The sequence below is a fragment of the Zonotrichia leucophrys genome, chromosome 1 (assembly GCF_028769735.1).
Source record: "Zonotrichia leucophrys gambelii isolate GWCS_2022_RI chromosome 1, RI_Zleu_2.0, whole genome shotgun sequence".
NCBI lineage: Eukaryota > Metazoa > Chordata > Aves > Passeriformes > Passerellidae > Zonotrichia > Zonotrichia leucophrys.
Window position 1 is genome coordinate 3,041,669 of NC_088169.1, and position 22,323 is coordinate 3,063,991.

The following is a 22,323-nucleotide window of genomic DNA, read 5'->3' on the forward strand; positions in this document are numbered from 1 at the left end:
GAGTCACAGGAGGAGTCAGCAAGAACCAGCAAGAGCTGCTGTGGCTCTGGATAAGTGGGGATTCTGTTGGTTTTTAAAAATTCCATGGCCCAGTTGTGGAAACTTAAGGGCAGAGGGGTTCCAACAAAGCCTGTAATTTAGAAATTGAAGATTTGCTGCAGGCTGATGAGGAATGCTTCACTGAAGAGGGTGAAGGTGAAGTGTTTTAGGCAGAACAGTCTCCAGAAGCATCAGGAGATGCTTTGGCAGGAGGAGGAAGGGATTGGAGGGGATGAGAATGGCCAGGGTTTGGAGAGCTCCAGTGGCTGGAGATGCCAGGGATGGGTTTCCTTTCCAGGAGGAAGAGGAAATCTCCTGTACAATAATATGCAGCTCAAGGATCTACAGAGGCATTTTATTTTGAGTTTTTTGAGTTAAAGGTCTCCCAGAACTTCTGCAATGAGGCTGGTCAGTCAAGAAAAGTTGCGCCTGAATCCTTTCAAGGCACTTTGGAAACAAAGTCAAGGAATTGTAGGTTGTATGGACATGATCCATGTGAGGAAATAATCAGCTGGCCACCTTGGCCGTGGCAATCAAGCTGTTCTTGCACCACCACCACAGTTTTATAGAATCTATGTTCTTGGCTTTGATGGTGGCCAACTCACTGCTTCGTTCCCCCCTGGGGTTCTTGTGCTCCTGCCATCACCCAGTCCCACCCAGAGTTCTCCTCACCAGGCTCCTGCTTGGGGTGGAGGTTCTGTCTGAGCCTCTGTGGGGATTCCCAGAGACTTTTTGTCTTTGCAGTGCATTTCTGGTTTTATCTGCACAGCCAGATCCAGCTGAGATCTCCTGCTGCTGGCTCAGATCACCTGGACCTCTGCAGAATAAATTCCTTGTACTTTCTTTTGGGTTGCCCTTTTACAGCTCTGGCTCATCTTGATTAAAAAATAATTTTTTTTCTTATAAAAACCTCGACCTCTGTGGTTAAAGGCTTTGTGCTTTTCTCTCCAGATGTGATCTGCCAACATCTGGGGGAGTGTGTCCCACTGATCCCTGCATGTTGCAGATTCTTTCTTTGTGACATTCCTACAGGAATCCTTTCTATTCAAGGCACTGCCATGAATGTGCTGCCACCTCTCTCTGGCCTTGATAAAGTTTTTTATCCAAAATCTTGATAAAGTTCTGTCCTGTAAATGTCAATTCTGGAAAGGAACCTTGCAGAGAACATTGCTGGAACCATCTTTAGGGGGTTTTATTCAGGTGGGATCCCACCATTGTTCTCTCTGTCATCTCCTTGTAGAGCTTCTAACACAGAGCAGCCTTTTATAGTGGCAAACTCTGTTTGGTCACAGAGAGTTTGTGATTCAGTTCATCCCACAGAATTCCAGGATCATTTGGGTTGGGAAAAATCTCCAAGATGAGTCCCAGCTGTGCCCAATGCCCACCTTGTGCCCAGCCCAGAGCACTCAGTGCCACCTCCAGGGCACACCTGCAGGGATGGGCACTGCAAAGCTCCCTGGGCAGCCCCTGCCAAGGCCTGAGCTCCCTTTCCATGGGCAAATTGCTGCTGCTGTCCCAGCTGGGCCTGCCCTGGCCCAGCCTGAGGCCGCTCCCTCTGCTCCTGTCCCTGTTCCCTGGCAGCAGAGCCCGACCCCCCCGGCTGTGCCCTCCTGGCAGGGCCTTGTGCAGAGCCACGAGGGCCCCTGAGCCTCCTTTGCTCCAGCCCCAGCCCCTTCCAGCTCCTCAGGGATTCTCCAGCCCCTTCCAGCTCCCTCAGGGATTCTGCAGCCCCTTCCAGCTCCTCAGGGATTCTGCAGCCCCTTCCCAGCTCCCTCAGGGATTCTGCAGCCCCTTCCAGCTCCTCAGGGATTCTCCAGCCCCTTCCAGCTCCCTCAGGGATTCTCCAGCCCCTTCCAGCTCCCTCAGGGATTCTGCAGCCCCTTCCCAGCTCCCTCAGGGATTCTCCAGCCCCTTCCAGCTCCCTCAGCCCCTCCTGGGGCTCCAGCCCCTGCCCAGCTCCTTACAGAATCCCTGGAAGGGCTGGCACAGCCCTGCCAGCCCATCCAGTGCCAGCTGTCCCCCATGGGCACCTTGTCCCCAGCCCAGAGCACTCAGTGCCACCTCCAGGGCACACCTGCAGGGATGGGCACTGCAAAGCTCCCTGGGCAGCCCCTGCCAAGGCCTGAGCTCCCTTTCCATGGGCAAATTGCTGCTGCTGTCCCAGCTGGGCCTGTTCCCTCTGCTCCTGTCCCTGTTCCCTGGTCAGAGCCACAACGTTCCCCCTGAACCTCCTTTTCTCCAATGTCTATCATCCAGAAAATCCAGATTTGAATAGGCATCAAAAGGAATTGGAGAAGCCTTGGTAGTTTGATTTTAATAAACCCATAAAAACAGGAGGAGGAGAAAGGTGACCTCAGGCAGATTCAGGGAGTTTGGTCCTTTAAGGTTGGATCCTCTCCATGCAGTCAGACAGACAAGGATTGGGTCTGGGAGCTGCAATTCCTGCAATTTCCCACCTTTGGGACAGCCTGGGTGCCACAGCTTTGCCCAGCCTAAAAGTCACTGCTTGGGTGCCCTAAACCAACCTGCCTGGGTGCCCTAAATAACCTGCTGGGGTACAGATGTAAAAATAATAATCCGTTAGGGTGCCCTAAAAGCAACTTCTTAGTGTGCCCTCAAAGTAAACTGTGTGCCCTAAAAATAACTTCTTAGTGTGCCATTAAATTAAACTGTTTGGCTGCCCTAAAAGTAACTTATTTGGGTGCCCTAAAAATAATTTCTTGCCCTAAAACACCCCCATTTGGGTGCCCTAAAAGTAAACTGTTAGGGTGCCCTGAAACTTCTTTGGTTACCCTAAAAGCAACTCATTTAGGTACCCTAAAAGTCACTTCTTTGGGTGCCCTAAAATTGAACAGTTTAGGTGCCCTAAAACTTCTTTGGTTACCCCTTAAGTAACTCATTTAGGTACCCTAAAAGTCACTTTGGGTGCTCTAAAATACCCCATTTGGGTGCTCTAAAAATAACATCTTTGGGTGCCCTAAAAGTAAACTGTTAGGGTGCCATTAAACTTCTTTCAGTGCCCTAAAAGTAAACTCTTTGGGTGCCCAAAATCTACTTTCAGTACCATAAAAGTAAATCATTTGGGTGCCCTAAAATTAAACAGTTTGGGTGCCCTAAAACTTCTTTAGGTACCCAGAAAGTAACTCATTTAGATACCTAAAAGTCACTTCTTTGGGTGCCCTAAAATACCCCATTTGGGTGCCCTAGAAGTAAACTATTAGGGTGTCCTAAAATAACCTCTTTGGGTGACCTAAAAATAACTTCTCTGGGTGCCCTAAAAGTAAATTGTTTGGGTGCCCTTAAACTTCTTTCAGTGCCCTAAAAGTAACTCATTTGGTAGCCTAAAAATCACTTCTTTGAGTGCCATAATTTACCCTATTTGGGTGCCCTAAAAGTAAACTCTTTGGGTGTCCTAAAACTTCTTTGGGTACCCTAAAAGTAACTAATTTAGGTGCCTAAAAGTCACTTCTTGGGTGCTCTAAAAGTAAACTCTTTGGGTGCCCAAAATCTTCTTTCAGTACCCTAAAAATAACTAATTTAGGTACCCTAAAAGTCACTTTTTGGGTGCCCTAAAATAACCTCTTTGGGTGTCCTAAAACTTCATTGGGTACCTAAGAGTAACTCATTTAGGTACCTTAAAAATAACTTCTCTGGGTGCCCTAAAATACCCCATTTGGATGCCCTAAAATTAAACAGTTTGGGTGCCCTAAAACTTCTTTGGTTACCCCAGCAGTAACTCATTTAGGTACCCTAAAATAATTTATTCGGGTGCCCTAAAATACCCCATAAGTAATTTCTTTGGGTGCCCTAAAATACCTCATTTGAGTGCCCTAAAAGGAAACTCTTTGGGTGTCCTAAAACTTAGTTTTAGGTAAAAGTGACTAATTAGTAGTAGTTACTTTTAGTAACTACTAAAAGGAACTCATTTAGGTACCCTGTAAGTAAATTCCTTGGGTGCCCTAAAATACCCATATGGGTGCCCTGAAAGTAAAGTGTTTGTGTGCCCTAAAACTTATTTGAGTGCCCTAAAATAACTCATTAGGTGCCATAAAAGTCACTTCTTTGGGTGCCCTGAAATTCAGCTGTTTGAGTGCCCTAACATTTCTTTGAGTACCCTAAAAGCAACTCATTTAGGTACCCTGAAAGTCACTTCTTTGGGTGCCCTAAAAGTAAACTATTAGGGTGCCCTAAAACTTCTTTCAGTACCCTAAAAGTAACTCATTTAGGTGCCCTAAAAGTCACTTCTTTGGGTGCCCTAAAATACCCTATTTGGGTGCCCTAAAAGTAAACAGTCTGAGTGCCCTAAAACTTCTTTAGGTACCCTGAAAGTGTCTCACTTAAGTACCCTAAAAGTCACTTTGGGTGCTCTAAAAGTAACTTTTTGGGTGCCCTAAAAGTAAATAATTTGGATGCCCTAAAACTTCTTTGGTTACCCCAGCAGTAACTCATTTAGGTACCCTAAAATCATTTATTCGGGTACCCTAAAATACCTCATTTGAGTGCCCTGAAAGGAAACTCTTTGGGTGCCCTAAAACTTAGTTTTAGGTAAAAGTGACTAATTAGTAGTAGTTACTTTTAGTAACTACTGAAAGGAACTCATTTAGGTACCCTGTAAGTAAATTCCTTGGGTGCCCTAAAATACCCATATGGGTGCCCTGAAAGTAAAGTGTTTGTGTGCCCTAAAACTTCTTTGGGTGCCCTAAAATAACTCATTAGGTGCCCTAAAAGTCACTTCTTTGGGTGCCCTAAAATACCCTATTTGGGTGCCCTAAAATTAAACAGTTTGGGTGCCCTAAAACTTCTTTAGGTACTCAGAAAGTAACTCATTTAGGTACCCTAAAAGTCACTTTGGGTGCTCTAAAGTACCCCCTTTGGGTGTCTTAAAATAACATCTTTGGGTGCCCTAAAAGTAAATAATTTGGATGCCCTAAAACTTCTTTGGTTACCCCAGCAGTAACTCATTTAGGTACCCTAAAATCATTTATTTGGGTGCCCTAAAATACCCCAATAGTAATTTCTTTGGTGCCCTAAAATACCTCATTTGAGTGCCCTGAAAGGAAACTCTTTGGGTGCCCTAAAACTTAGTTTTAGGTAAAAGTGACTAATTAGTAGTTGTTACTTTTAGTAACTACTGAAAGGAACTCATTTAGGTACCCTGTAAGTAAATTCCTTGGGTGCCCTAAAATACCCATATGGGTGCCCTGAAAGTAAAGTGTTTGTGTGCCCTAAATCTTCTTTGGGTGCCCTAAAAGTGAACTCTTAGGGTGCCCTAAAACTTCATTTGGTACCTAAGAGTAACTCATTTAGGTACCCTAAAAATAACTTCTCTGGGTGCCCTAAAATACCCCATTTGGATGCCCTAAAATTAAACAGTTTGGGTGCCCTAAAACTTCTTTAGGTACCCTGAAAGTGACTCATTTAGATACCCTAAAAGTCACTTTGGGTGCCCTAAAATACCTCATTTGGATGCCCTAAAAGTAAATAATTTGGATGCCCTAAAAGTAAATAATTTGGATGCCCTAAAACTTCTTTGGTTACCCCAGAAGTAGCTCATTTAGGTACCCTAAAATCATTTCTTTGAGTGCCCTAAAATACCCTATTTGGGTGCCCTAAAATTAAACAGTTTGGGTGCCCTAAAACTTCTTTAGGTACCCTTAAGTAACTCATTTAAGTACCCTAAAAGTCACTTTGGGTGCTCTAAAATACCCCATTTGGGTGCTCTATGAGTAACTTTTTGGGTGTCCTGAAATAACCTTTTTGGGTGCCCTAAAAATAAATTGTTAGGGTGCCCTTAAACTTCTTTCAGTGCCCTAAAAGTAAACTCTTTGGGTGCCCAAAATCTACTTTCAGTACCATAAAAGTAAATCATTTGGGTGCCCTAAAATTAAACAGTTTGGGTGCCCTAAAACTTCTTTAGGTACCCAGAAAGTGACTCATTTAGATACCCTAAAAGTCACTTCTTTGGGTGCCCTAAAAGTAAATAGTTTGAGTTTCCTAGAACTTCTGTGAATACCCTAAAAGTAACTTATTTAGGTACCCTAAAAGTAACTTTTTTAGGTGCTCTAAAATACCCTATTTAGGTGCTCTAAAAGTAAACTGTTTGGATGCCCTAAAACTTCTTTGCTTACCCTAAAATGCCCCATTTGGGTGGTGTAAAATAACTTTTTTGGGTGCCCTAAAACGCCCCATAAGTAATTTCGTTGGGTGTCCTAAAATACCTCATTTGGTGCCCAAAAGTGAACTCTTTGAGTGCCTTTAAACTTCTTTGGGTAACCTAAAAATTAATCATTTAGGTACCCTAAAATAATTTTTTTGGGTGCCCTAAAATACCCCATTTGGGTGGTCTGAAAGTAACTTTTTTGGGTGCCCTAAAACAGCAATTTGGATGCCTTAAAAAACATTTTTGGATAGTCTAAAAATAACTATTTTGGGTGCCTAAAAATAACTGTTGGGTGCCTAAAAATAACTATTGGATAGCCTAAAAATAACTATTTTGGGTGCCCTAAAAGTAAACTGTTAGGGTGCCATAAAACTTCATTTTAAAAGTAAAAAAAGTAATAAAGTAATAAAAGTAATAAAAGTAACTTCTTTAGAAGGGTGAACCCTTCCAAATCCCAGTGGGGATTTGGGGTTGGGAAATGGGATTTGGGCTCAGGAAATCAGGATTTGGGTTCAGGAAATTGGGGTTTGGGATTGGGAAATCAGGATTTGGGCTCTGGAAATGGGGATTTGGGGTGAAGAAATCAAGGTTTGGGCTCTGGAAATGGGGATTTGGGCTCTGGAAGTCAGGATTTGGGCTCAGGTAATGGGGTTTGGCTCTGGAAATGGGATTTGGCTCTGGAAATGGGATTTTGCTCTGGAAATGGGGGTTTTGCCCTGGAAATGGGGGTTTGGGCTTGGGAAATCGGGATTTTTGCTCGGGAAATGGGGGTTTGGTCTCAGGAAGTGGGGTTTGGGCTCTGGAAATGGGGATTTTTTGCTATGGAAATCGGGGTTTGGGCTCAGGAAATGGGGATTTGTGCTCGGGAAATGGGGATTTGTGCTCGGGAAATGGGGATTTAGGCCCGGGAAATGGGGATTTTGCTCGGGAAATGGGGATTTTGCTCGGGAAATGGGGATTTGGGCTCGGGAAATGAGGATTTGGGCTCAGGAAATGGGGATTTTGCTCGGAAAATGGGGATTTTGCTCTGGAAATGGGGGTTTTGCTGGGAAATGGGGTTTTTTCTTCGGAAATGGGTTTGCCTGGAAATGGGGGTTTTGCTCTGGAAATGGGGATTTGGGCTCAGGAAATGGGGATTTTTGCTCGGGAAATGGGGGTTTGGGTTCAGGAAATCAGGATTTGTGCTCGGGAAATGAGGATTTGGGCTCAGGAAATGGGGATTTGGTCTCAGGAAGTGGGGTTTGGGCTCTGGAAATGGGGATTTTTTTGCTATGGAAATCGGGGTTTGGGCTCAGGAAATGGGGATTTGTGCTCGGGAAATTGTTTTTTTTCTCGGGAAATGGGGATTTTGCTCTGGAAATGGGGATTTTGTCCTGGAAATGGGGATTTTGCTCGGGAAATGGGGATTTGGGCTCGGGAAATGGGGATTTGGTCTCAGGAAGTGGGGTTTGGGCTCTGGAAATGGGGATTTTTGCCCGGGAAATGAGGATTTGTGCTCGGGAAATGGGGATTTGGGCTCTGGAAATCAAGGTTTGGGCTCTGGAAATTGGGTCTCGGGAAGTGGGGATTTGGGCTCGGGAAATGGGGATTTGGTCTCAGGAAGTGGGGTTTGGGCTCTGGAAATGGGGATTTTTTTGCTATGGAAATCGGGGTTTGGGCTCAGGAAATGGGGATTTGTGCTCGGGAAATGGGGGTTTTGCCCTGGAAATGGGGATTTTGCTCAGGAAATGGGGATTTAGGGCCCGGGAAATGGGGATTTGTGCTCGGGAAATTGTTTTTTTTTTTCCCTGGAAATGGGGATTTTGCCCTGGAAATGGGGATTTTGCCCTGGAAATGGGCTTTTCCCGCTCGCGGCCGTTGCCGGCCTGGCGCGCCCCCTGCTGGCCGCGGCGCCGCGGTGCTCCCGGGCCCGGCCCCGCGCTCCCTCAGGAAGCTCGGCCCCGTTATTCCTCTTTTCTGACTCCTTTTTTAATGGAGTGTCTGGTTCAGGTTCCTGGAACGATTTTAATTCATAAGCAGAGAATAAATGTGAATTTATTGGTTTTATTCCTGCTTGCATTTAGGGTTCTAGTGGCTTGCAGGCCATATTCTGGTTTTTGGGGAATCGTTCACAGTTGCAGATTAAAGGCTAGGGAACAATAATGACAATTTATGTTCAGATTATATAAATTATCTGTATTTATATTAAATGTAAATAATAGAAATAATTACATTTAAGTTGTTCTTAAAAGATTATTTACATCATTTTCTCTTGCACTTATTTCTTTTGGCTGTGGTCCCCACACCCATCACTGACAAGATCAAAGAATTCCAGGAAAATACTCCAAGAGCAGCCAGATTGTTTTGTTTTTCTCTTATTTATGAGGTTTTAAATTACACTTAAAACCTTCCAGCTCTGTCTTTTTACATTTTTTTCCTTCAGGAGTTCTTTTTTAGGGCTTTTATTTCCCAAATGGTGCTGGCAGGAGGGGTCCTTGAGTTCAACACAGCCTGATGGGAATGAAAGATAAGAGCTTAAAAGTTGTCACAACTTCAAAGTTTCTCTTTTTTGCTGCTCTGTTTTAATGCTCAGATTGCCTGAAACTCTTTTCATTAAATTACAAAATTATTAGAAAATTGATTTACCTGATAAAGGAGCTGAGGTGAGATTTTGGTAACAAATTCCAGCGGTTCAGCTTTTGTGAAACAGCTGGAATGGGAAGGTCAGGCTGAGTGTTGAACACCTTTGTAGCTCTGATTATCTAACATAATTTGCATATATTAAAAAACAAATATATCATTAAAAACAAATATATATATAAAACCAATATATATAATCTATAAAATAAATATATAATGTAATATAATGTAATATAATATAATATAATATAATATAATATAATATAATATAATATAATATAATATAATATAATATAATATAATATAATATAATATAATATAATATAATATAATATAATATAATATAATATATAATACATAATATAGAATATATAGTATATAGTATATAATGCATAATACACAATATATAATGTGTAGTATATAATATACAATATATAAAATATAATATAGAACATATTATGTAATATATATTTTATACTATAAATTATATATAGTATAATATATAAAATTATACTATATATATTATATATATAGTATATATAATATATAGTTATATTCATATAGTATATATGTATGTATGCATATGTATATATATATATGTGTGTGTGTATATATATATATATTATATGAATATAATTATCTGTAGAATTTGATGTTTTTTGACCACATCTTGGCCAGAGATTTTATTGACCTCATCAAGATCATTGCCATGTTCATGTTGCAGCACCAGTTTAAAATCCTTAATTCAGATATTCCCACTACCTATTCAATATTATTGTTAATGATGGTTTAACTTCTCTGTCATCAGTGAGGCCATGCAGGTCAATTAAACAATTAAATTTGGAATTCTTGCTAAAAGTTGCCCTGACACAATGAAAATTTCATTATTTATTTTGTTTGTGAAGTGGAACATGTGCTATGCACAAGTTGAATTTATCTTTTTTTTTCTTTCTTCTTTTAATGAATGTGGATACTGGTGGTTCTTTCTTTTTTTAAAAAAAAATCTGAATTAAAGCATCCCATAAACAGCTCAGGATTCTCCATAATAAAAATATTTTTAAAAGGAGCAATGCCATCTGTTTGGACAAAAAAAGAAAATGCCCATGAGGAAGAAATTTGTTGTGTGTTCCACCCCCAAAGGCTGGGAGTTCAACCAGCACACCTGAGTTAAAAGTCACAGTTGCCATAAAATGTGCTTTGTCACCAGTGTGTTGAGGACACATGAATGGGGCCCTTTTTGTGGGTATTTTCTTATTAATTAAAGGATTTTGTTGTCTCTCAGACCTGAGATGCAGCAGCTCATTGATTTGCGTTCTGGTTTTGGAGATCTGGGCTTGCAGTGTGGCTGTGTGGCCACCAGATAGAGACTGGAGCTTGTGAAATGGGAGTTTTCTCTTTCCTTTTCCTTTTCCTTTTCCTTTTCCTTTTCCTTTTCCTTTTCCTTTTCCTTTTCCTTTTCCTTTTCCTTTTCCTTTTCCTTTTCCTTTCTTCCTTCTCCTTCTCCTTCTCTCTCCTTCTCCTTCTCCTTCTCCTTCTCCTTCTCCTTCTCCTTCTCCTTCTCCTTCTCCTTTTCCTTCTCCTTCTCCTTCTCCTTCTCCTTCTCCTTCTCCTTCTCCTTCTCCTTCTCCTTCTCCTTCTCCTTCTCCTTCCCTTCTCCTTCTCCTTCTCCCTTCTCCTTCTCCTTCCCTTCCCTTCCCTTCCCTTCCCTTCCCTTCCCTTCCCTTCCCTTCCCTTCCCTTCCCTTCCCTTCCCTTCCCTTCCCTTCCCTTCCCTTCCCTTCCCTTCCCTTCCCTCTCCCTTCCCTTCCCTTCCCTTCCCTTCCCTTCCCTTCCCTTCCCTTCCCTTCCCTTCCCTTCCCTTCCCTTCCCTTTTTCTTTTTTTCCCCTTTTTTCCCCTTTTTCCCCCCTTTCTTTGGTGGTTGAGCATTCCTTAAATCCAAGTCAGAAATCAGAGTAACCCCAGCAATAAAGGATCGGATGGTGTTGTTGTATAAAACACAAAATGATTTTGTTCCATGCTCTTCCATCGTCAGGAAGAAAGAATCTCACTTGAAAAAAGAAGTGAATATTACAAATTTCACCGTATGAAAGTGTGAGGAAAAAAATTCAACCCAAAAATCAATGAACTCAGGGAGCAAAAATCAAACTTCTGAGAAGTTCATACAGGTTCAGGAGTGTGCTCAGAAATGTGTGATTGTAAAAATGCACAATTGTTAAAGAAGGGACTGGCTGTAGCAGCCTGCAGAATTTGAATTATTTACAATTTTTGGATGGTGATAATTCAGATATTTTTTTCACCAGGCTGTTTATTTGAGTGGAAATTAGATCTTTATTTTTGTAGTAAGCAAGCAAATTTGACTTATAAATTTGAAAAGAAACATCAAAACTTGTCATCCAAACTCCCTTTCCAAATCAGAGCAATTTTTTTGTGGGAATAGTTGATCTGAACTATGGAATCCTTCCACACTGAGACTTTTCCCTCACAAATCAAATCCCTGTTCTGCTCCTGCAGCCCAGGACAGAGACTGAGCCCTGCCAGTATTCCTGATATTCTTCTGCCACCTCCTGGTTTCTTTCACCAGCAATCCCCACCAGTGTTCCCATATCCCAACACTTTCCCTCAGTCAGAATTCTGGAATTTGAGGGAAATATTTGGATTTGAAGCTGCTTTAACAATGACAGCTGGGTCAGGACTGGCTGCTGCTCAGTGCTGAGGGAGAGAACCTGGAGATCCCCTTGAGGTGGGGTTTATTTTATGGCCACATTTGTTTGCCAGATGAAAGGAAGAAACAAAAATGTTTTGTAAATGTCTGATGGTTTGTTTAGGAAACTTTCAAACAGTTTCCCGATGTTTACAAAGTGCTTGTACTTGTAATAAAATAAAATTAATGGTTTTTCCCCCTGCCCACACAGGAGGAGAAGGGGAGTTTGGCTTTCTAGGGTGGTCCCTCGGTACCTCAGTGCATGTCCAGTTTCAGAAGCACAAACTCTCTATAATGTCTTTCTGTGATACCTTTTTTGGGTCACTTTGATGTGATTCTTTTTATTTTGTCATAGAGAGAAAAGTAGTTATTTGTATAGCAACCGTTATAAGTATTAAGTTATTGTATAAAAACTAGAAGGTAGACTTGGCAATGGCAGACTCTCTTCAGTCACAGGAGGTGACTGCTGCTTTTTCAGGTTGCTATCACAGAATTCCAGGATCATTTAGGTTGGGAAAGGTCTCCAGGATGAATCCCAGTCCAGTCCTTCCCCAGCCCAGAGCTCTGAGTGCCATCTCCAGGCCTTCCTTGGACACCTCCATTTAATAACTCATTTATTAGTTCAATAATTCTGATGGAAAACATGCACAGAACAGGCTTTTCTCTGATGGAGTTGCTTAAACTCACCCTGGGGTTTTCTGTCCTGCGCCCTGAGGGGACCAGGCCCAGGCTGGGGGTGCCCTGCTGGGGAAGGACCTGGGGACACCAAGCTGTCCCTGGGCCAGCAGAGTGTCCTGGGGACATCAGGATGGGCACTGCCAGCAGGTCAGGGCTGACCCTGCCTCTGTGCCCAGCCCTGGGGGCACCTCTGGCTGCTGTGCCCAGCTCTGGCTCCTCATCACAGCAGGGCCAGGAGCTCCTGGAGCTGAGCAAGGGCCTGGAGCAGCTCCGTGCCCAGGAAAGGCTGAGGGAGCTGGGGCTGCTCAGCCTGGAGAGGAGCCCAGGGAGAGAGGGGGCCTCAGCCCTGCCTGGGCTGCCTGGGCCTGGGTCTGTCCTGTGTCTGTCCTGTGTCTGTCCTTGCCTGTCCCTGTGTCTGTCCCTGTGTCTGTCCCTGCCTGTCCTGTGTCTGTCCCTGGATGTCCCTGTGTCTGTCCCTGTGTCTGTCCCTGTGTCCGTCCCCGTGTCGGGTCCCAGGAGCAGGGAGCTCATTCTGTCCCTGCACTGCTGAGGGCACACCTGGAGTCTGTGCCCAGCTCTGGCCCCTCAGTTTGGGAAGGACCTTGGGACACTGAGCACATCCAGAGGGGCCAGCGAGGCTGGAGAGGGGCTGGGAACACAAACCCTGTGAGGAAGCCCTGAGGGAGCTGGGGGTGCTCGGCCTGGAGAAAAGGAGACTCAGGGAGAGAGAGGGGCCCTCAGCCCTGCCTGTCCCTGTGGCTGTCCCTGTGTCTGTCCCTGGCTGTCCCTGTGTCTGTCCCTGTGGCTGTCCCTGTGTCTGTCCCTGTGTCTGTCCCTGTGTGCAGAGCTCAGAGCAGGCCCAGGCTCTGCTCCAGGCCCAGCAATGGCCCCAGAGCCACGGGCAGGGCCTGAGCCCAGCAATTCCCCTCACAGGAGGCACAACTTCTGCCCTGGGCAGTGCCCAGCCCTGAGCAGAGACCAGAGGGGCTCTGGGGGCTCCTCCTGGGGACATTCCAGAGCCACCTGAGCTCTGGGATGGAGAGAGGGGCAGGCTGAGGGATCAGCCACTCTCCAGAGTCCCCATCAGACTCCGGCTGGGTGGGACAGAATTCCCAGAGCTTGTCCAGCAGTGCTGGGCACAGCTTTTGGAGCTGATTTGTCTCTTGGTAGTCCTGGATTTTGGTTTTATTTGGAATGTAATGCAGTTGAATGTGCTGAACTTGCCCAGTTCTCAAGCAGTTTCTGTGAACTTCCAGAGGAACTTGCTGTGAAGTTCCTTTGGAGCTGTACCTTAAATATGGTGTCAGTCCTGAGGGGAGGAGTGATGGAGGAGAGTCTTTGTTGTCAGAGCACATTTGTATTAAAACTTTTGGGTGTAGTGGGAGGAGAGGTAGGAATCTTGGAATTTACCCCTCTTTAAAAATTCTTAATACATTAAAAATTATTAATATATCAAAAAGTAACTAAAGTGGATGTGGGGTTTTTCTTACTGTCAGTTAAAAAAAACCTGTTGCATTTAAATAGCTCATTTCCATGAGGAATTTCACAATTTGATGCAGTAACTATACCATTAAATTCCTAGTTTTATTCTAATTTCTGTCATATTCCTATTCCAGAGGCGGATGCCCCAAACTTTTCGTGATCCAGCCACTGCTCCACTGAGGAAACTCTCCGTAGATTTGATCAAAACTTACAAGCATATTAATGAGGTAATGCCTGCAGCTGCCTTCAGTGCACTGATGTTTGTTACAACACGTGATTTTAATGGATTTTTAACAAATAATCTCATCAAGAGATCCAAAAAATCAGGTTTTCTCTCAGTTGTTCATGTCCTGTTTGAGGTCATGGCTGTCACAGTCCTGCTTTCTGTCCAGCACACAGGAAATCTTTTATCCTGGGATTTATTTTCTGTTGTTTTATAAACAAATGTTGAGCTTGCAGGACAAGGAGACACGAGTGGCACAAGCACACTTTGAGCTCAAAAAAACTTTATTTATGTTTCTAAGAGCTTTGAATGAAAATGCTGAAGTGTTTTCCCTTAATTATTGAATGAAATATTATAGACAAATGGAAAATATAAAGTTGTTCAGGGTAATACAGGAAAGCATCAGCTAGCTTGAAATTTTTGATAGTTAAAGGGATTGTGAAGATACTTTTATGGTGATTAGCCTATAAGGAAAATGCTGAAGTGTTTTTCCTGAATTATTGAATGAAATATTATAGAGGAATGGAAAATAAAAAGTTGTTCAGGTTAATACAGGAAAGCATCAGTTAGTTTCAAAGTTTTGAAAATTAAAAGTAATGTGAAGGGATTTTTATGGTGATTAATGACTTCCTTGGAATTCTTTCCCAGTTTTGTGGGAACATCAATGGTAATTCTGGTTTCCAGTAGTTAGCATTTTGAATTTTACTGTGTGCACAGTGTGCTGGGGTGTTTCTGTTCTTTGGCACCTGTGACTCCAGAGATCAGGGTTACTATGTTTGTCAGAGTTATTATTACTATTTATTAATGTCAAAACATTTATCAGAGTTATTATTATTATATATATTATGTATTATATATTATATATTATATAAATGTGTCTCAGCACATTTATCAGAGTTATTACTATTACTTATTAGTATTAATACATTTATCAGTTATTATTATTATTTATTAGTGTCAGTACATTTTTTCAGCTCTGCTTTCCCAGTTTTTCCATTATTCAAGACCTTCCTTTGGAATTATGACCTGACTTCAACCACAGCAACAGGAGGAGAGGATTGCTTGGTTTTCACTTGTAGAAATTCCACTTTCAAAGCACAGGATGCTGAATCAAAGTTGATTTTCCTCTTTCCTGAGCTGCAGTTGTAAAGGAAGCTCCTTTTCCCCTCCAGGTTTACTATGCAAAAAAAAAACGGCGGCATCAGCAGGGCCAGGGAGATGATTCGAGTCACAAAAAGGAGAGGAAAGTTTACAATGATGGTTATGATGATGACAACTACGACTACATTGTGAAAAATGGGGAGAAGTGGATGGACCGCTATGAGATCGACTCCTTGATAGGCAAAGGATCCTTTGGACAGGTAAAGGCTCCTTAGGTGTTCTTACCATTACTGTGGATCACAGGTGTGATTTATTTAAAGTGCTATTTCTGCTTTGTTTTGAAATTAAAACTCTTTTTTCTCACTCCTGTTATCCTGAGTGACTGTTCAGCCACTCAGATCTTGTGCTATTTCATGTTACTACAGAAAACATTTTATTCTATTTCAGTGTGTGCTGCATTTTACAATGAGAACTCCTCCACCTTTTGCAATCTGTGACATTTTTAACTTGAGTTTGTTTTTAGTTTGAGTTACATTTTTACTTTGGTTTTAGTTTGAGTTAGGTTTTTAGCTTGAATTGGGTTTTTAACTTAAAACAATAGTTAGTGCTGGATCTTACCTCCTGTAAATGTCATTAGCAGCATTTGTTTTGTCTGGTTGCAGCTTTAACCTTGGCTAAAGTTGCAGCCAGCACCTTCTCTCAGTCAGAATTCAGGAATTTGAGGGAAATATTTGGATTTGAAGCTGCTTTAACAATGACTGCTGGATCAGGATGGAGATTTTATTTTGCTGGTTTTAGTTTTCCTCAGATTTACCAGTCCTTTTACACTGTTGGTTTAGATAATTTTATTTGCAGATAAAGTGACATCACTGCAATAAACATCACCAAATGAGTTGTAGCTTTATTGTATCATGAGAAGAAATAGAATTAAAAAGGAGAATTCTGAATTCAGAAAGGTGAACAAGGGAGTTTGGGTGGGTTTGGGAGTTGGATTTTCCTGATGGGTTTTTCTCTTGCAGGTTGTGAAGGCTTATGACCGAGTGGAGCAGGAGTGGGTGGCCATCAAAATCATCAAAAACAAGAAGGCTTTCCTCAACCAGGCCCAGATTGAAGTGAGGCTGCTCGAGCTGATGAACAAACATGACACTGAGATGAAATACTACATAGGTATGGGATTAATTACTCCTCGTTTTTATCGCTTTATGAATGGTTTGGATCTTGCTGTGGAGCTCAGGCTGCTTCCAGCTGGTTGCCAAATCCATTTTGGAATATTTGTGATGGTATTTGGTGGTTCCTGCCACGCTGGTGGGTCCAGCCAGCTCAGGAACTCTGGGAGGAGCTGGAACCAAGTGAAGGAAGCCCAGCAGGACATGGAATGGTGGGAGGAGAATTCCAAAGGTGAGAGAAGAGGGATTTGGACAAGGATGTGTGGCAGGAAATGGCACCAGGGTGGGAGCAAAATGTTCCATCTCAGGTGAGTTGTGAAGGACACAGAAGGAGCTGCTGTGGGAGAATGGAGAAAACAAATCCATGGGCACCAAAGCTGACCAAAAATCCACCTTAATTAAAGTCTGAATTCTCATGGTGCTCATATTCAAGATTTTATTATCCCAGAAAGGGGAGTGTGTTGCTTTTTCTCTGAAATGCTTTTCCTGTTTCAGTTGAAGGTTTGACAGTGGCAAACCCTGCTGGCCTCTGAACAGAGGAATGTGATGAATATTTCACTTATTTAACAAAAAAAAAAGGCTTGGATTGGTTCCTTTCATAAACTGAAAGGAAATGAATACAATTCCTTGGAGATATTGATCAGTTTTATTAATTGAAGTGATCAGCTTATAAGTTGATGTCATTGTGTATTTTAAATTATTCTCACATGTTAACCACCAATTAAATATTTCCTCTCTTCATGTAAGGAAGGGATAACTTATTTTGATAATACATCCCTTCACAAGTTTTTGGTTAATTCAGTTTTACTGAGGTGAACATGAGGATGTGAAAACGTCCTCTTGTCCTCCAAACATGGCAGAAATATTTTGTAAATAACACAGAACCAGGAAAAAACCTGGCATTCTTATTTTACTCAGTGCCCAGCTTCCTATACATTGATAAAGCATTTAAAAGATGCTCTTAAATAAACTTAAAAGATGCTTTTAACTTAAATAAAATGCTTAAATAAGATGCTTAAACTTTCAATAAACTTAAAAGATGCTTTTTAAAAGATTTCACAAGATTTTCCAGTTTTACTGGGGTGCACCTGAGGATGTGGAAATGTCCTCTTGTCCTCCAAGAAATATTTTATAAATGCCACAGAACCAGGAAAAAAATCCAGTGCTCTTATTTACTCACTGCCCAGCTTCCTACTCATTGATTAAAGCATTTAAATGATTTCACAAGATTTTGCAGTTTTACTGGGGTGCACCTGAGGATGTGGAAATGCCCTCTTGCCCTCCAAGACAGAAATTTCTGCCTCCTTGGCAGAAATATCTTAAAAACACCACAGAACCAGGAAAAAAACCTGATGTTCTTGTTTTACTCGGTGCTCAGCTTTCTGTACATTAATTTAAAAGATTTCACAAGTTTTTGCACCCCGGGATGTGTAAAATGCCCCTCTGTGTCCCAGGCATGGCAGAAATATTTTGTAAACATCACAGAACCAGGAAAAAACCTGCTGTTCGTATTTTACTCAGTGCTCAGCTTTCTGTACATTAATTAAAGCATTTAAAAGATTTCACAAGTTTTTGCACCCAAGGATTTATAAAATGCCCCTCTGTACCCCAGGCATGGCAGAAATATTTTGTATATCACACAGAACCAGGAAAAAACCCGATGTTCTTGTTTTACCCAGCGCTCAGCTTCTTACACATTGATTAGAAGCATTTAAAAGATTTCATAAGTTTTTCCAGTTTTATTGAGGTGCACCTGAGGATGTGGAAATGTCCTCTTATTCTCCAAGGATGGCAGAAATATTTTGTAAAAACCATAGAACCAGGAAAAACCCCAGTGCTCTTGTTTGACTCAGTGCTCAGCTTCCTGCATTTAAAAGATTTCACAAATTTTTGCACCCCGGGATGTGTAAAATGCCCCTCTGTGTCCCAGGCATGGCAGAAATATTTTGTAAACATCACAGAACCAGGAAAAAACCTGATGTTCTTATTTTACTCAGTGCCCAGCCTCCTACATATCCATTAAAGCATTGAAAAGATTTCACAAGATTTTATTGAGGTGCACCTGAGGATGTGAAAATGTCCTCTTGTCCTCCAAGACAGAAATTTCTGCCTCCTTGGCAGAAATATTTTATAAACACCACAGAACCAGGGAAAAACCTGATGTTCTTATTTTACTCAGTGCTCAGCTTTCTGTACATTAATTAAAGCATTTAAAAGATTTCACAAGTTTTTGCACCCAAGGATGTGTAAAATGCCCCTCTGTACCCCAGGCATGGCAGAAATATTTTGTATATCACACAGAACCAGGAAAAAACCCAGTGCTCTTGTTTTACTCAGTGCTCAGCTTTCTGTACATTGATTAAAGCATTTAAAAGATTTCACAAGATTTTGCAGTTTACTGAGGTGCACCTGAGGATGTGAAAATGTCCTCTTGTTCTCCAAGCATGGCAGAAATATTTTGTAAAAACCACAGAACCAGGAAACAACCTGATGTTCTTGTTTTACTCAGTGCTCAGCTTCCTACATTTAAAAGATTTCACAAGTTTTTGCACCCAAGGATGTGTAAAATGCCCCTCTGTGTCCCAGGCATGGCAGAAATATTTTGTAAACACCACAGAACCAGGAAAAAACCTGATGTTCTTATTTTACTCAGTGCCCAGCTTCCTACATATCGATTAAAGCATTGAAAAGATTTCACAAGATTTTACTGAGGTGCACCTGAGGATGTGGAAATGCCCTCTTGCCCTCCAAGACAGAAATTTCTGCCTCCTTGGCAGAAATATTTTATAAACACCACAGAACCAGGAAAAAACCTGACGGTCTTATTTTACCCAGCGCTCAGCTTCTTACACATTGATTAGAAGCATTTAAAAGATTTCACAAGTTTTTCCAGTGTTATTGAGGTGCACCTGAGGATGTGGAAATGTCCTCTTGTTCTCCAAGCATGGCAGAAATATTTTGTAAAAACCACAGAACCAGGAAAAACCCCAGTGCTCTTATTTACTCAGTGCCCAGCTTCCTACACATTGATTAAAGCATTTAAAAGATTTCACAAGATTTTGCAGTTTTACTGAGGTGCACCTGAGGATGTGGAAATGTCCTCTTGTCCTCCAAGACAGAAACTTCTTCCTCCTTGGTAGAAATACTTTGTAAACACCACAGAACCAGGAAAAAACCTGATGTTCGTATTTTACTCAGTGCCCAGCTTCCTGCACATTGATTAAAGCATTTAAAAGATTTCACAAGTTTTTGCACCCAAGGATGTGTAAAATGCCCCTCTGTACCCCAGGCATGGCAGAAATATTTTGTAAACACCACAGAACCAGGAAAAACCCCAGTGCTCTTATTTACTCAGTGCCCAGCTTCCTACACATTGATTAAAGCATTTAAAAGATTTCACAAGATTTTCCAGTTTTACTGAGGTGCACCTGAGGATGTGGAAATGCCCTCTTGCCCTCCAAGACAGAAATTTCTGCCTCCTTGGCAGAAATATTTTATAAACACCACAGAACCAGGGAAAAAACCTGATGTTCTTGTTTTACTCAGTGCCCAGCTTCCTACATATCGATTAAAGCATTGAAAAGATTTCACAAGATTTTACTGGGGTGCACCTGAGGATGTGGAAATGCCCTCTTGCCCTCCAAGACAGAAATTTCTTCCTCCTTGGCAGAAATATTTTATAAACACCACAGAACCAGGGAAAGAAGACGACGCTCTGTTATTTTATTGACGCTCCTCCTTCCTCCCCACTGCCTTGCAACAACCCCTCATTCCCAGCGTGCATTAACGCCATTTCCTCCCTTTCCCCAGTGCATTTGAAGCGTCACTTCATGTTCAGGAACCACCTGTGCTTGGTGTTTGAGATGCTGTCCTACAACCTGTACGACCTGCTGAGGAACACCAACTTCCGCGGCGTCTCGCTCAACCTGACGCGCAAGTTCGCGCAGCAGATGTGCACGGCCCTGCTCTTCCTGGCCACCCCCGAGCTCAGCATCATTCACTGTGACCTAAAACCCGAGAACATCCTGCTCTGCAACCCCAAAAGGAGCGCCATCAAGATCGTGGATTTCGGCAGTTCGTGTCAGCTTGGGCAGAGGGTGAGTTTGGGGGGAAATCAGTGAGGATTCTGTTTGTGCTGCTGAAAAATGTAGGATTTTTATGTTGTGATGCTCATCTAGCTCATTGGAGCTTCATTCATGATGGTTTTATGTGGCATTCACATTCTCTGAAAAATCCCTTTGCTTGGGATTTTGCTCCTGGGAAGCTGAGAAGCCTCAGAGAAAAGGAAAACAATTCTTATCTCATTTGCTTCTCCTGTGTTTTGCTCATGTGGAATGTGTTTGGAGATTGTTTATCCACAGGTGATTCATTAGTTTAATGTGAATTGGTTTCATTAGTTTAATGTGAATTATTTTCACTCATTGGCCAATCAGTGCCAAGTTGTGCCAGGACTCTGGAGAGAGTCACAAATTTTTCATTATTATCTTTTTAGCATTCACTAACTATTCTTTCTGTATTCTTTAGTATAGTTTAGTATAGCATTCTTTAATACAATATATTAAAGAATACTTGAGAGATTGTTTACCACAGGTGATTGTTCCATTGGTTTCATATAAATTATTTTCATTGATTGTTTCATTGGTTTAATGTAAATTATTTTCACTCATTGGCCAGTCAGTGCCAAGTTGTGCCAGGACTCTGGAGAGAGTCGTGAATTTTTCATTATTATTGTTTTAGCATTCTCTTAAGTCTCCTTTCTCTATTCTTTAGTATAGTTTAGTTTAGTATTCTTTAATATAAGAAAAAAACCTGATGTTCTTATTTTACTCAGTGCTCAGCTTTCTGTACATTAATTAAAGCATTTAAAAGATTTCACAAGATTTTGCAGTTTTATTGAGGTGCACATATTATTAATATAATAATATTATTATGCATATTATTAATATAATATAATATAATATAATATAATATAATATAATATAATATAATATAATATAATATAATATAATATAATATAATATAATGCATATTATTAATATAATATATTAAAGAATACTTGAGAGATTGTTTACCACAGGTGATTGTTTCATTGGTTTAATGTAAATTATTTTAACTCATTGGCCAATCAGTGCCAAGCTGTTCCAGGACTCTGAAGAAAGTCACAATTTTTCATTATTATCTTTTCAGCCTTCTGTCTGCATCCTTTCTCTATTCTTTAGTATGGTTTAGCATTCTTTAGTATAATATAATATCATAAAGTAATAAATCAGCCTTCTGAGAACATGGAGTCAGATTCATCATTCCTCCCTTCATCTGGGGGAAATGCAAATACAACAGTTTTAAAATAATAACTCAATTTTAAATAGAGATCCACAGTCCACAAGAGCTCAAAATCCCAGAATTGTCAAGGCTGGAAAAGATCTTTAAGATCAAGTCCAACCATGAAGCAGCAGCACCACGTTCACCACTAAACCAAGTCCAAAAGTGTCACATCCACCCTTATTTTGAACAATTTGACAATCCACACTTCCTTTAGTGCCCCAGTAGATAAAAATCCACCCCATGATAAATTTTTTATGGTTTTTTCTTTCTCCTTGTCTGTGTTTTTGTGCTGTCAGTGGAGAATGCCCCAGCACTTGCTTGTAGAAATCTGCAGTGCTAATAAATAAAACAAAAAATTAGGTATAAATAAATAAAATACTCTTTTATTATTATCTTATTCCATTTATATTCCTGTTTCCCTGAGCATTCCTTTAGCACGTCCCCTGTTTATGATGATGACACTGCAGATTGGATCTGTAGGAAAAGAATTCAGGAATTCATGGACTGACTTCACCAAAAGTGCCCCAATTGCTGGCACTGGTCAGCAGCACCCCATTGCTTTTTCCCAGGATAAATTTAGGAATAGTGGATCAGAATATGGAATATTGGATTGAAAGCAGCAATGAAACAGAGATTTAGATTAATAAAAAAACTTTTTGTTATAAACTAAAAGGAAGGGCTGAAGGAACAGACCAGGTGAAATCATATCTGAATTATTTATCCAAATCCATTATTTATCCGTAATAAAATAATTTTGAAGTATTAAGAATCACAATGACAAAAGCATGGCATGACTCAAGCTGAACTTTCTGCTTTTTTTGTGACCATAATA

General features: G+C 41.4%; 1 protein-coding gene across 3 annotated transcripts in view; it reads left to right on the top strand.

Moving 5' to 3' along the window:
* DYRK1A (dual specificity tyrosine phosphorylation regulated kinase 1A) overlaps positions 1-22,323 on the top strand; it is a 104,646-nt gene that overhangs the window by 73,423 nt on the left and 8,900 nt on the right. For all 3 annotated transcript variants that reach the window (XM_064705264.1, XM_064705254.1, XM_064705274.1), the window contains 4 exons: positions 13,814-13,906; positions 15,075-15,263; positions 16,023-16,170; positions 19,980-20,266. In XM_064705264.1, coding sequence (XP_064561334.1) covers positions 13,814-13,906; positions 15,075-15,263; positions 16,023-16,170; positions 19,980-20,266 — 717 coding nt within the window. The remainder of the gene's footprint in view (positions 1-13,813; positions 13,907-15,074; positions 15,264-16,022; positions 16,171-19,979; positions 20,267-22,323) is intronic.